General features: G+C 35.3%; 1 protein-coding gene across 1 annotated transcript; it reads left to right on the top strand.

The window, feature by feature from the left end:
• The first annotated feature begins 3,678 nt into the window (after window positions 1-3,678).
• Window positions 3,679-6,957, top strand: LOC131597514 (uncharacterized). The gene has a single exon (XM_058870208.1). It carries the CDS (start codon window positions 3,679-3,681, stop codon window positions 6,955-6,957), a length of 3,279 nt encoding a protein of 1,092 aa, XP_058726191.1.
• The last annotated feature ends 9,523 nt before the right edge of the window (window positions 6,958-16,480 follow it).

Below are 16,480 nucleotides of genomic sequence, written 5' to 3' on the forward strand. Positions count from 1 at the left end.
ACATACGAACAAAATTAAATTATGTTAAAAAATGTGCTTCTGAATGTATATTTACAAAAACAATAAACATAATTAGAATTTTGCTAAATGGATAAAATTATGAATGATGTAATGACATATTCCCTTTTATAATCTTGCTAAGATTTAGAGAACGACATAGAGTATTTTAATTCCTCTTCACAAACTAATGATTGCATTAGAATTTTGATTTTTTTTAATTAATACATATACATCACTTTTGAGTCATTAGTGTTTTTTTAATTGAGTTGATTGAATAGATATTATTTTATTAATTGAGTTGAATCTATATGTTTTTTTATCAATCAAGATGAGTGGAACCCGTGTGCCGAAAATCTAAACTATTGCATTTGCATCTTTGTTGTCTAAGACAAACGTGATGAGCCAAACTACAAATCTAAACGTAAAAAATAGTTATATTTAATGTTTTAAATGCTCAATTTGGATTAACTTAAATTAAAACAAAAAATAGATTAATCATAGTTTCAATACTTTGTAATTAAGCGTTAAAAATATTTGATTTATAAAAAAAATCAAACATAAATTGATTTTTAAAACTTATTGTTTTTTATTTATTGATTTTTATATATAAAGATTATTTATTTATGATTTACAAAACATAAATTTACAAATTGAATTTTGTATAAAAAACATAACTCTTGTCTCATTTATTGTATAAAAAAATCTCGTCTATTTAATGGTATTATTTCCGTTTTAAGGAGCACGTGAAACAAATTCAATTTATTTTCTGAGTCCCAACAATCTGCATTAATTGATTCATTGAATATAGCTACATTACATTTCTTTTTTGACAAATATCCCATATAATACAGTTACAACCACTTTCAATTTTTGAAAGAAACTAAACTAGTTAAAAAGAAAACAATTTTTTGAAGAAACTAAACTAGTTAAAAAGAAAACTTTTGATAAATTATACTATTAATTTATGGGTTTTTTTAACCTATGCAACATTGCATAGGATAAGGGACAATTAATACACCACTTTTTTAAATATAAATTACCATATTAATTATTATTTATGTTGATCCGTTAATTAGGTGGGAGAGAGAAAATATAAAAGATTATTTTTCAAAAGAAAAATAATTAATATAATACTTTATATGGAAGGAAATAATGTATTAATTGCCCTTATCCTATGCAAGGTTGCATAGGTTAGAAAAACCCATAGTTTATTTGTATTGTGATTTAAATTTAGCAACTACTAGTTTGATTCAAGTGAATAATAAATAAAACTTCAATTGAATTAAAATTAAAATCAACTAAATTTAATATTTAGCTTTAAAAAGTTTTAGAAAGACTTCGCTTACTAGAGGTATAGGAGTCAGAAAATTTACTAAGTAGTGTCAATACATATTTTATAGGGGAAAATACAGTAACCTCCCCTGAACTCTATCTATATTTAATCAACACCCCTTCTATTTGTCACATGACACAAACCTCCCTTGACGTTAGCTACTGATAATTGCCGTCCAATACAATAGAACGTTTTTTGTCCTTCTAAGCACCAGCCTTTTGAATTTCCCTTCCAGAAATATTGTTCTTGATCGATCCTTGTGCCACTTTGTCCTCACTTCTCACCATGGAAGCATCATCTAACAACAAACAACACCATGGAAGCATCATTTAACAACAAGCAACACCTAAAACATTGGGTATTCTTCTTCATCGATTTCGTTCTCACTGCTTTCATATCTTTCTACACTCTCAACAAAGTAGATTTCTTCTCTCTGCGCTCTCGGTAACATAGTTTTCGTAGCTTTCGTTCTCGCCGCACTCTCGTTATCTTCGTTTTTGTGGCTTTTGCTCTCGCCGTGCTCGGTAATGTGGTTTTCAAAATTCTTCTAATTATTTTGTTGTCCTTATCATGATTGGTTGATGCATCTTATTCACTCTTTTTTCTCTTTATGTTTTTTCATTATGCATTCATGTTTCAGGTTTTTGGGATAAAAGTTGGATAACGATGATAAACCTAACCTAGGTTGTGTGCATTTGCTGGTACATTTTTTATGGAAAAGTAAGCATACCGATTTTGAATATTGATGGATTTGGTTAACGACATTAATTGGTTGGCTAACAATATTGGCTACAAGGATGCAGTTTGTCAGGAGCTCTTTCAATTGTGAGTCAATGAAATCTATTAAAACTGATCCAGATTGTTCTTGACATGTTTAAGCTAAATAACACGTGTAGTTGTATCCAAGTATATGCTACATTATTAAATCACTTAGAAACCAAAGTTCTTTGTCAGGTTGTTGATACAATAAATAGTGAGTCTGATGTTGAATGGGTTGGAAAAATGAAATCAATATTGATGAATTTAGTGATTTTGAAGAAAAACATGATGTTATTGTTAGTGATAATTCAAACATGAGTTTTATCCATTTTAAAAGATTTTAGGGGGAGGTTAGTGTCTAGTGTAAAATTAGATGAGTTCTAACAGATTTATTAACGGTGTTAAGTTGATAAAGGGGATTTTAATCTATTTTAAGAGAGTTTAGGGGAGATTAGTGTTTAATATAAAACTAGAGAGGGTGTATGTGTCATTTAAAGAGACCTCAAGGGAGGTTAGTGTATTTTTCCCTATTTTATATTTAATAAGTGTATCTAAACTCAAGTATTTTTTCTAGTTTGATGGATGATATTCTAAACCTCAGTAAGCGAATACATTCATTTTCTAGTTTGATGGATATTCTAGTTTGTGAATACATTCATTTTTACGTATTCATTTTTCTAAACCTCAGCTTCTCTCCAACCTTCAACCTTCATCATTGTCATCACTTTCACCAAAGTTCATAATTTCTTCATCCTTCATCAATGGAAAATTCCATGAAATCATCTGATAAACAACAAGGGAAGTGTCCTAGTTCATATTTTCTTCCTCCTTAAGTTCCCATTAAAAAGAGAATCAAGATTCGAACTAACAAGGATAATGAAAAATATCCGTCTAGACCAAAAGTTAAGGTTATGGTTCTACCTTTTCTACTCCAGATTTTTTTGTCCTTCCGCATAAGGTTAATCACCTTATTTTTTAGGATGAGTTCAAGCGTTTTTTTAAGATTTTATTGAACAAAACTTCTGATCAAAAGTATTTTGTCTTGAAGAAAGCTGAAGCATGCTTAAAAATGGAATTGCTATAATCGTTTTAGAATTACAATTTGTTGAAATTTCTGGACCTAAACAAGAAATTCAATCCCGGCCATATAAAGTTTTTTTACTGCAATGTTAGAAGCACCTTTCCCCATAGATATCATGGAAGACTTATTTAATTCACTTTGCTGGGTTTTCATGAGGTTCCCGGTCTAGAGAACAAGGGTTTGGAAGTAGACCTTTGATAGCAAGCCCATACGAGTGAAGACAAAGCCCAAATGGATGCTGGATTTCGTTACTAAATAATTTGCTCCATTTTAAGTTATTATATAATTATGTAATTGTTATTTCTGTTTTGGGCTAGGCCCATTTAACTAACCCTTAGGGTTTGCTGCTGTAGTATTTAAACTGCTCTCATCTTCCAAAAGGAGGCAGAATTGAATGAACGTCTTTTTTTCATCTATTGCTTTCTAGTGTCATTTAATGGTTTAAATCTGATTTGGTATAGTTGCTTTTTCCTAGTGTTATCATTGGTGCTTTCATCTTGTTCTCATGGCCCCCCCAAAACCCCCTAACCCATCCTCCAAAGAAATTATCGAAGAAGCAGTGCAAACAGCGGTGCAGACCGCCGGTCTCCACCTTGACAACGCACTCCATGACACTCAACACCAAATGGACGAACGTTTTCTTTTAGCATCAAATGAGTTAGAACAACAAGTTGGTCAGCTTCATTCTCGATTGGACAAGGATAAACAAACAGCTGACAAAAGATTTGACTCTATGATGTCCATCTTGACAAAGTTGGTGTCTCAGCAGGAGCTGACCTCTACCAGCAAAGTAGCAACATCACCCAATTCTTCAGGTATGACGGGCCAAAACTCTTCAACACCTATGCATTCTACTTTTTCCCCATCCTCCACACAACTCCGCCAAACTTTGAATTTCACCCAACCACCCTTACACTCTACGATACCCACCACCCAACGTTTCTCACCAAACCCCCCTTTTACACCCAATCAAAATTTTGGTCATATCCCCCACACGACCCAACCCTTCATTCCCACCTATTCCATTCCTTTTTCCACAAATTTCACTCAGCCATACTCAATTCCATCTATTCCCAATTTTCAGACCACACAAATTCCTCAATTTATACCCACTCAGATCCCCACTGCCAGCCCCCTTCCCCCCTTTCGAACTCCGAAATTGGAACTCGCTGTTTTTGATGGAACCAACCCCCTCGAATGGCTTTTTCAGGCAGATCAATTTTTTGATTTTTATCATATACCACCTGAACAGCGTTTACCTATGATGTTTTTCTATATGAAGGGTGAAGCATTGTGTTGGTACAAATGGATGTATCAGCACCATGAGTTAGTGGATTGGGCCTCGTTTACAAAGGCCTTGGAATTACGTTTCGGTCCGTCTACTTATGCCAACCACCAAGCTGAACTTTTCAAGTTGAAACAAACTGCTTCAGTTGTGGAATACCAGGCTGTTTTTGAGAAATTAGCAAATCAAGTTGTTGGGCTGTCACCGCAAGCATTCCTTAATTGTTTTATTTCGGGATTATCATCCGAAATTCAGAGCGAAATTGCCATACATAAACCTGTTTCTATATCCCAAGCTATCGGCCTCGCCAAACTTATCGAATCAAAACTAAGAGATTCGAAACCCAAGTTCCACAAACCTTTTACCTCTCAAACCCCACGCTCAGCCACCTCTACACCATCCACCCTAACAGCCACACCACCACCTCCTACTGCCTCCCCCATATACCCCAAACAGACCCAATTCCCACAACCTAACCGCCTGCCAATTCGACGTCTTTCCAATACTCAACTCCAGGAACGACGTACCCAAGGCTTATGTTTCAATTGCGATGAAAAGTTCGTTCCCGGACACAAATGCTCTGCTGGTAAATTTCTTCTATTAATGATTGATGATGAAGATGATATCAACAACCCGGATTCTGTGACACAAGACGAACAGATTACAGACTCTTCAGCGGAAGAGACCTATTTTCAGCTATCCCCCCAAGCAGTCAGTGGGCAATTTTCACCTAAAACACTAAAATTCAATGGTTTGATTAATGGCTTGTCCGTGACAGTTCTAATCGATACTGGCAGTACCCATAACATTTTACAACCCCGCATTGCCCAACATCTCAAATTGCCCACAAAACCTATTCCAAATTTCTCTGTTATGGTGGGTAATGGATCCAAGTTACTATGTTCAGGACTTTGCCCCGCAGTCCCAATCACCCTTCAGAATACTGTTTTCTCAATTCCTTTTCACCTACTTCCTATCGAAGGAGCTGATGTTGTCCTTGGAATGGAATGGCTCCGCACCCTCGGTCCATTAATTACGGATTTCTCCATACCCAAAATTTCGTTTACTTTTAACAATAACGAAATAACTATTAGCGGTGACCCTAAACCAATACCATCCCACTCTTCTTATAATCAATTTTGCCAACTTCTCCATTCTGATTCCATTGCCTCCCTTCATCTTTTAATTTATCAGCCCACTCCAGAAAATTTCCTATCACCCGACCCACCCAATTTTCATTCACTTGACACTTTACCCTCTTCTCTTCCTAAACCAATTTCCAACCTTCTAAAATCTTTTTCCTCCATTTTTCAAAAACCTCAAGGTTTGCCTCCACCCAGACCTCACGACCACCGCATTCCTATCCTGCCAAATACTACCCCAGTGAATGTCAAACCCTATCGCTATCCCCACTCCCAAAAAGACGCAATGACCTCCATCATCCAAGAGATGCTACAAGATGGCATCATTAAACCCAGCAATAGCCCATATTCCTCACCCGTTTTGTTAGTGCGCAAAAAGGATGGCACTTGGCGTTTTTGCGTCGATTACCGAGCGTTAAACGCTGTCACTGTTCGTGATCGTTTCCCTATACCAACCATAGATGAGCTATTTGATGAACTCGGATCAGCAACTATTTTCTCTAAGATCGATCTTCGATCTGGATACCACCAAATCAGAGTTTCACCAGAGGATAGACACAAGACAGCATTTCGCACGTTTGATGGACACTATGAGTTTTTAGTGATGCCATTTGGCCTAACTAATGCTCCTAGTTCTTTTCAATCAGCGATGAATGACCTACTACGCCCTTACTTAAGACGGTTTGTTTTAGTTTTCTTTGACGATATCCTTATATACAGTTCTTGTCTTTCTGATCATGTTTCTCACTTAAAATTGATTTTAGAATTGTTGTTTTCTAATCAGTTTTATGCCAAATTATCCAAGTGTGTGTTTGTTGTGCCTAAAATTGATTACCTAGGTCATTTTATTTCAAGTGAAGGTGTAACCCCGGATCCTACCAAAATTCAAGCAGTTGTCGATTGGCCTACGCCACGTTCTCTCACGTCACTCAGGGGTTTTTTAGGCCTCACTGAATTCTATCGACGATTTGTTCGTCATTATGCCTCTCTCGCCGCTCCTCTCACCGATTTATTGAGTTCCACTAAGTTACATTGGAGCACAGAAGCAGAATCTGCTTTTACAACATTAAAACAAAAAATGACTGAGACCCCTGTGTTGTGTCTTCCAGACTTCTCCAAATTATTTGTTCTTGAAACGGATGCGTCCGGCGTTGCAATAGGAGCTGTCTTATCCCAATCCGGCCACCCCCTGGCTTTCTTCAGCAAAAAGATGTGCCCACGTCTGCAGAATTCTTCGGTTTATGTTCGGGAAATGTACGCCATCACTGAATCTGTCAAGAAATGGAGACAATACTTAATTGGTAGACATTTCCATATTTACACAGATCAGAGGAGTTTAAAAAACCTATTAGTCTAGACTATTCAAACGCCCGAACAACAAAAATGGGCTGCTAAACTTCAAGGATTTCAGTTTGAAATTTTTTACAAACCTGGAAGGACAAATTTAGTTGCAGACGCTTTAAGCCGCATTGAACTGGAATCCGAGGCCTTACTTTTCTCTCTTTCCTCCCCAGTTCCTCTCCTTCTCAACAAGCTGCGCCGGTATTATACCTCAAACAAAGATGGACAAATGTTGTTAAAAACAGTGACAAATGATCCCCAATACCAGATTAAAGAAGGCCTAATTCTGTACAAAGGTAGATTGTTTGTACCTGATGCGTGGGATTTTCGTCTGACCATTATCACAGAATATTATTCAACTCCTGAAGGTGGGCATTCCGGTTTGCAACCAACTCTTCATCGCCTTTCAGCTTCATTCTTATGGCCCGGAGCATACAAAGATGTAAAGGATTTCGTTAGAACATGCACAGTTTGCCAGGTTAATAAATATCAGACACAGAAGAAAAAGGGTCTCTTACAACCACTTAATATACCAGCGAAAGTTTGGGACGAGTTAAGCATGGACTTTATAACCCACTTACCTAACAGTTTTGGACATACGGTAGTGTGGGTAATCTGCGACCGCTTGACCAAATACTCCCATTTCATAGCACTCCCAACAAAGTTTGCTGCAAAGGATCTAGCTTTGCGTTTTTCGGTGGAAATTTGTCGTCTTCATGGCATTCCTTCATCCATCGTTTCAGATCGGGACCCTTTGTTTCTCAGTACTTTCTGGAAGGAGCTCTTCCGTGTTCAGGGTACCACATTGAAATACAGCTTTTCCTATCACCCTGAAACTGACGGACAGACAGAGGTGGTTAATAGATGTTTAGAATCATATTTGCGTTGTTTTACCAGTGAACATCCCAAGAAATGGTTCAAGTACTTACATTTAGCTGAATACTGGCACAACACAGCGTTGCATTCTTCAATAAATATGACTCCGTTCGAAGCTCTTTACGGTCGAACACCTCCATCTTTTCCTCTGTACTCCAAAGGTTCCACCTCCGTCACAGATCTGGACGACTATCTACAACAACATCAAGAAATTCTCACGGGCTTAAAGACCAACCTTTTGAAAAGCCAGAAAAACATGATCATTCAAAGCAACAAGAAACGGTTAGATTGTACCTTTGAAGTGGGTGACCTAGTGTTGCTCCGCCTTCAGCCGTATCGGCAGAGTTCTGTTCAACATCGCACTTCACAAAAGCTTGCGCAAAGATTTTTTGGTCCTTTCCGCATCCTCAGACGCATTGGTGCCGTCGCTTACCATCTGGACCTCCCTCCTTCTTCTAAGATTCATCCCGTCATTCACGTTTCTCAGCTCCGTGCGTTTTTTCCAAACACCACCACGTCCGCTACACAGATCCCATCTGAGTTTGAAGGCTCAGATGACGAAACAAACGAACCACCATCACCCATTTCTTCAAACCTGCAACAAACACAAGATAATCAGTTGGTCAATCATCAGACAAACTCTGTGCTACAAACCAAGGATACACCGTCGCACCTACCTTCACAAGTCACTCAAGTCCCAGATCTAATCCATGCATCTGAAGCGAAGCCACAATCTAAAAGTACAGAGGGGTTGTGGGAGAATGAGAGAACGAAGGCAGAGAGAGAACAAAAGAGACTTGTACTTATGAAATCCAACAACTCTATCTCAAAGGACTTAATTGATTCTGTCTTGGGACCACACCGTTTTTCAAACCCCACCTCGTTTCCCAAGAATACACAAGCGGAAAAATCTCCACCCTCAGATTCATTGGATTCCCTGACCGACAAATCCCACCCACACGATCTCTTGCCCGTTGGAAACAGGGACTCACGTGATAACCTCTTTCCAAGACAACAGTCTGCGTCACAGCTGGACTCCACCCAAATCCCACTTACAACAGCTGGCACACATGCAAACAACTGTCCACCCGTTTCAAAATTTCCCACCGCCATTAGTCATTCTGGGCCACGCGTTTCCAACCAACTGCCCACTGGATCCAATAACCCCAACCTTGAGGACAAGGTTGTTTTTGGACCGGATAGTATTGATAGCAAGCCCATACGAGTGAAGACAAAGCCCAAATGGATGCTGGATTTCGTTACTAAATAATTTGCTCCATTTTAAGTTATTATATAATTATGTAATTGTTATTTCTGTTTTGGGCTAGGCCCATTTAACTAACCCTTAGGGTTTGCTGCTGTAGTATTTAAACTGCTCTCATCTTCTAAAAGGAGGCAGAATTGAATGAACGTCTTTTTTTCATCTATTGCTTTCTAGTGTCATTTAATGGTTTAAATCTGATTTGGTATAGTTGCTTTTTCCTAGTGTTATCAACCTTCATCATCAAGCTAATGGTTTTCGTTGTATTCCATCCGTGGAGTCAATCTCTAAATTTGTATTCAAAGATCATCTGGGCATTTCTAATTTTTAGATAAATAAAATGAAATGGGAAATGAGAATACTCCATTAAATATTATGAAAATTTTATATTGAAAGGCAACAAATTGAGACAAAGATGATGATACAAACGGTTTTTGATGTGGATCTTGCTCAACCAAACAAAAGTTAATTAGGTGAAGTATATAATTGACTAGATAATGATTTGTAAAACAAATCTAGATCGACCATTCTTTTAGACCTCATTCATTCAGCTAATTCTTGAAAGGAATGTTATTATGTCTAAAGAAGTTGAACTCTCATTAAAGCGTCAAAGTTGTTTGATGTGCATGTTCAAATAAGATATCATCAAGATGACAAAGGCGAATATTACTATCATGACAGCTTATTCAAGATATATGAGGACATGTTGTTTGCGAGAATGCTCCTAATGGTTTCGTGCCTTGGAAAGAAACTCCTTCATTTGCTTCCACCCTATCTTCCACCTCACTTGATGGTCTGATTACAATTTTCAATGCCTACCTTGGTAGTTGTTTTGATAAGGTTCTAGTCGATCCCGAGAGGGGGAAGCCCGCCAAGAAGAAGTGACAAAGGCTATGGAAGAGCATCAAATTGGTCGTGAAAAGAAGATAGTTGTTGAAGTGCGAGCTAAGGAAGAAATATTGAATTTTTTTTTCTCTACAGGAAACTGGTACTACTAATGGTCCATGTTTCTCTTTCAACGTTTTAGATTTTCCTGGAGATGACCATTTCACGTCCAACCTCCTATGTTTTTAGCATGCATAAAATTACATTTCATCTCATTTCTTGTTTTTTACCTATGTGTATTAATTATCTCAAGAGCTTATATATCAAAATGCATTCATCATTAATCGAACAAATCAAATTATTCAAATCATATAATATCTCAAATTTGTCAAACATCAAAAAGGGGAGACTAAAATTGCTCCACTAGTAAAAGTGAATTTCATCAGTACTTTGATGTTTTGTAGTATTTTTAGATTTATAATTTGATAATTCATTCTATCAATTTGTTAGTAATTTGATTATTTATTGTAGTACTGTACCTTGAGTCATCCCTTACACTTGATTAAAATTGAATCCATTGTAATTTGTTTCTACCTTGAGTAAGTTGGTCAAAGTCAAAATATGGCTTATTCGAACAAATAATTCAATTTGAATTATAGATCTTGGTGTTGTATTAGTGATTCAGATTAAAGATGTGTCTGATTCGAATCAAAGTCCACCTTGATGTGAATCACAACATTTATGATTTGAATTGTGATCAAACAAATTTTTTAAAAATCAACTATGATTCAAATCATTTAACTATTTGATTTGAATCATGTGTATCAAACAGTGATTTGAATCAAACAAGCCATCTCTAGATTTATCACCTTGATTCTAGTCATTCTTTCATATGATTCAAATCATAAATTTACGATCTGATTCGAATCAATTGTTCATTTTTCACCTATTTTATGACCTAACGCTAACACCTATATAAACCATTTTTGTCATTTTCTCTAAATAAAAATAGAAAAGAAATATTGAAGAGTTCTCATGATAATGAGTAATTCATAATTAGAAAAATCCATATTTTCACAAATCTAGAAAAAACTTGATTTTTCTTTTTTTCACGCCTTGTGTCTCAAGTCAAGCCTATAGAAAAATTTCATATGTTTTTTGAGTTAGATCTATTTAGGAGTTTTATGAGTTTCTTCAAGAAAGCCAATCACCTTCAACCTTGAACCAAGAAACTCAATTGTTGTGGTACTCAACTCTAAAGATTTAGTGCTAATGGTAGATACAAGGTACATTAGGGATTTAATGTTTTTTGTGAACTTTTTGCGTGTATCAGTTTGAAGATTCGATATTGTGATTATGGTGTTTAAAGAATGACTTCCAACAAGGAGAAAGATCATTTCCTTCTCCATTGAAGACTTTTGTAGTACCAAGTGAAAGTAGTTACAGAATAGAGTTGGGAGTTTCCAAGATCCTTGAGTAGAACAAAGGCTTAGACAAGGAGTCGGTAGATTTGGGTGAAGACTGTTATAGAACATAAGCTTGGAGAGAAACTTTGGGTCTAGCAAGGTAATTGGGTTAATATTAAGTAAAGATCTCGTGAATTTAGTCGTTTTTAGTGTTCTTCTACAATAGAAGGGAAATCCATATTTAGACATATGTTAGCTTAAGCATTTTGATTTGAAGTGTTTGGTGTTGTCTTGATTGTCCATTGTAACAAAAAAATTTGTATATTAATTTGCAAAATAGTGGAGGACCTAACAATTTTTTAGAGGTCTGATATTTAAGATTGGACTAAACGCAAAGCAAGGACACACACATTAAATTAGTATAAACCTGGTGTATAATCTATCTCTCTCTCTCTCTCTCTCTCTCTCTCTCTCTCTTATATTCCATTATAAAATTTTATGACTTAAGTTTTATTGCTTTATAGAATCATGTGTGAATATATTTTATCTGCTTATAGTGATTGACTTTGTAAGCGTAGATCTATGATATATTTAGTCATTTGAATCCAATTTTTAATGATCATATTGTATAAACTGTTAATCTTAGATTGTTTTCTCAATTAATCAAAATTCAATTTGAACCTTGTGTGAAAACTAAAATATGTTAATTGATTCTTTCCTTGTCTAAGCAACTTCATCTTTCACGGTTATTGTAATCTTTGATAACTGACGCAAATCATGAAATACATTCAAACAAGTCTTTTCTAAAATACCGGTTATCTTTTGTTTTCATTTGTAATCTGCACATTTTTTTTTGTAAATCTTGGATTTTCGAAGAAAATAATTTTTCTGAATGGTTTCATGTCCTATTCAACCCCCCCCCCCCCCCCCCCCCCCCGCACTTCTAGACCATTCGACACACATGTTTTCCCTAACAATTGGGATTTGAATAAGGTGTTGGGCCGAGATCATTTGGGTTGGGATTGCTTAATTGTAATATGTACAAATGTTTTTTAGAACAAAGATGATGGAAAGAGAATTTCTCATCGTAGTACTAGCACATGCCTTTATTATGACAGAGTTACATCTTTGTCGGATTGATGTTTTTGACAACAAGGTCGTTGGTTGATTACGCGATAGGTTATGGAGAATGGAGAGGGGTGTTGCGAATATAAGGGTTAGAGGTGGAATCTTGGAAAGTTGTGTTGTGGTTTAAGCTCGGGGTAAATGGGCAAGGAGCTTTGGAAATTGAATTTTGTAGTGTGGGCTAGATGGGTTGAAATTTGGTCTCAAATAATCTGGAAATTTATACATATTACATTAAAGATGTGAGTGATTGTGTTTAAGCCCACTAATGCAACAATCCAACACTGTCTCTGAATTCAAACCTGTAACCCGATTTTCCAACAAAGTAAAAGTTAAGTAGTATTCACCCATAGATATGGATTGATTGTGCTTGAATAAAGCAAGCCTCTCAAACACTAAAGGTTCAAATTCTAACTATATGGCCTTCTTGATCTCTTGCTAGGACCAGAACTCAAATTTCGATTGCATCATATGAAACCATGGCACCACTGTCTAGTTAAGTTGAATCGTTGTGATGGTGATTCAATCTAGATTCAATATGTTCTAATAGTAGAGAAAATTACTGGCCATAAAAATCCATGCTAATAAATTAGTGACATCATTGTAATCCATGCTTTAGTGAAAAAGGGTATGTGTACAGGTTATGGGGTGGGGGTACAAATTGTTGCTTCTACTTCTCATTTACAATTTGCTGATGATACTTTTTTGGTGGGGATTAAAAGTTGGGTTAATATTCGAGCTTTGAAGGCGGTGTTGTTTCTTTTTGAATCCATATCGGGATTAAAAATTAATTTTCATAAAAGTATCACTACAAAAAATAATACATTTCATGACGGAACATTTTACCTCACCCAACAAAAATCTGAAGTGTAAACCATAGATGTGTCACATTTTAATTTTTTTTTATAAAAAACATATATTCCCTCGATTATGTTGGAAACTGAGTGTAAAAGTATTTAGAGGACGCGTCTTCGAATCCCAGCAACTACATTTTATCACCTTTTAATTTTATTAAAAATATTTAATGATCTATTACCTCAGTTTTGCAGAAAACCGAGAGGTAAAGTATATAGAGGACATAACTTCAAGTGTCGGCAACTACACTTGATCACTTTTTAATTTTTTTAACCGGTCTTTACCTTTTGACTTTTGTTAAAAACTGTGGTAAACAGTAGCGCAGTTTTGAAAAAAAATGTAGTTTTTAGGGATCAAACTCGTGACCAATATTACCTTTCAATATATTTTTTAATTTGTTTTATGACCTATTACCTTGGTTTTGCTAAAAATCGAGGGGGTAAAGTAGTGCATTTTATTTTATTTTATTTATTTATGACTAATTTGATGAAAAATTTAGGAACAAATCTTTGTCTGCCATTTATAAAGTAACAATGGTCAAGACATTGCCAACTCATCATTCTATATTAAACATTAATAATCCGCGTGAAACTCTCATTAGCCAATCAAAATGCGAATGTCACAACTATCCATCTTGAATACAAAGTGCTGAAATTTAAACTTAACATATTGAAAACAATGATAATGAAAGCAAGAGCAGGAAAATATTTCAAGGTTAGTTTCTTAATGTAATCTTTTATCTAGTAATTCCTTATTAAAACTGTTTAATGTTTGTTGTAGTTGTATCAAGTAAAATGTTTAATATTGTTGTTGTAGAAATTTTGTATTTGACGAGGATATTGTTGTTTTTGTTTTTATTGTGAGATTTAATGTTTAAGGATTTTATTAATTTTGTTTTTTTGTTGTTATAGGTGTTGTTGTTGATGATGATGATGAGGAAGATTTAGAATTTGTCAAAAAAATTAGTGCTTTGCAGATTAAAACGAAAAAAATTGGTTAAAATTAAAATTTTGTAAACATGACTTTACCTTTCGATTATTGTTAAAAACCGAGGTAAAAAGTAGTGCAGTTTTGAAATTTCCAAAAATGTAGTTGTTAGGGATCGAACTCATGACCAGTGACACTGTTCCCTTCACTTTTTATATCACCAAGGTGATAAGTGGCAACTTTTCATGTCGCCTTTCGTTACCTCACTTGTGTAACAGAGATTATATCCATTTCACGTCCGAGGTAAAAAGCACTTTTTATAGTAGTGTATGTTGATTGGGGCCAACGTCTCTGAATCTTGGTGGCACGAGGAAACACTGGTTATGAACTGTAAGCATGGTCGCCTACCTTTTTTTGTATTTGGTGCTGCCTATTGGTGGTGCTTCTAGGAAGCTTGATCTTTGCTATCATCTGATTGACTGCATCAAAAGAAGGTTGTCGGGGTGGAAGAGTCGCTTTCTCTCTATGATAGGTCGTCTGATTCTTATTAAGTATGTCTTGTCATCCATCTTGGTCTACTTTATTTACTTCTTCAAGGCGCCCTCACATATTTTATCTTCCCTTGAATATATTTTTAATGAATTTTTCTATGGGGGGGGGGGGTGTGAGGAAGTGAGAAAAATTTCTTGGATTAAATGGGATTTTATTATTTTTAAAAAAGAAAATTGAGGTTTGGGAATTAAGAGGTTGAAGGAGTTTAACCGATCCTTACTTGATAAATGGTGTAGGAGGATTTTAAATGACACAGGAAGTCTTTGGTATATGGTATTGTTTGCTCGGTATGGTGAGGAAGGGGCAATTATGTTTTGGGGAAGGTGGTGGATCTGTTTAGCAAAGGAATTTGAAAAGCATTGGGGAGGGGCTGATTTGGTCGATGGAGGATGGTTGCTTGATAATATTGATTTGAAGATAGGAAGTGGGTCTTCTACTCTCTTTTAGGAAAAACCTTGGCTTGACTATATTTCTTTGAAGGTTATATTTAGTAGGTTGTTTGATTTTGCAGAGAATAAGATGACAATTGTAGCAGAGATGAAAGAGTTAGGATGGAGGAGAATGGTGAGGCGTGGAAGTGGCGTAGGAGGTTGCTTGTGTGGGATGAGGAATTAGTGAGAGAATTTATTGAGCGATTAATCTCAGTTGTTTTGCAGATGGATGTAGAAGATAGTTGGGTTTGGAATTTGCACCCATCTTCTTGCTACACGGTCAACGGTGCTTATAAAAATTTGCCTGAACTTGACGCCAACAACAATAAAGCTAATTCCCAAATTTTGTGGTTGAAGATTGTGTCGATCAATGTTTTGATTTTTGTTTAACGATTGTTACTGAATTGTATTTCGACGAAGGACAATTTGGCTAGGCGGAGGGTTCTAGCTATGAACGATCAAAGATGTGTGGCGAATTATGACATGGATGGAGACAGAGATCATTTATTTGTAAAATGTGATTTCTTTTGTTAGATTGTGGCTTATTATTTATAATTGGTTAGGATTCTCAACGGAATCTCAAAGAAAGTTTTTTGATCATCTATTACAATTTGGTGGGTTAGGTAATTTTTTGAAAAATGCATGGCTGACTCTTAACACTATTTGACTCTCAATGATTTGAGTTATTTATAACAAGTGGGGTGCAAAGCTTTAACAATACTAAGCACAAAGTAAAAGAGTTTGGAAAAGAGAGTGAGTAACTTGATAATTTTAGTCAATACTATTCCTATTCCTTTGGAGTTTTTAGGTAACATCTTGAGCAATCAATCATGGTGAATATCTCAAGTGTGTGTGATAACATGTGTATAATGGATACAATCAATGGTGAGTTGAACAATATCAAGATATAAACTCAAAGATAGAAGCTTTGATGAAAAAAAGAGTGACATACCTCAATATCATTTCATGTATGTATGAATATGATTTGATGATGGATAAATGTATCATGCATGTGGGTTAGTAAAAAATGTGTGTGTCTATATATATATATATATATATATATATATATATATATATATATATATATATATATATATATATATATATATATATATATATATATATATATATATATATGGTCTTTTAAAAAGATGAAGTAAAATAAGTTAATAAATTTTTTAAAGATGTATATTATCACATTTGATTTTAACTTTTTTTTTCTTTCGATTCTGAAACAATTGTTGTGTTAATCACATTTGATTTTAACTTATGGGTGAGAGC

This window comes from Vicia villosa, linkage group LG4 (genome assembly GCF_029867415.1).
Source record: "Vicia villosa cultivar HV-30 ecotype Madison, WI linkage group LG4, Vvil1.0, whole genome shotgun sequence".
NCBI lineage: Eukaryota > Viridiplantae > Streptophyta > Magnoliopsida > Fabales > Fabaceae > Vicia > Vicia villosa.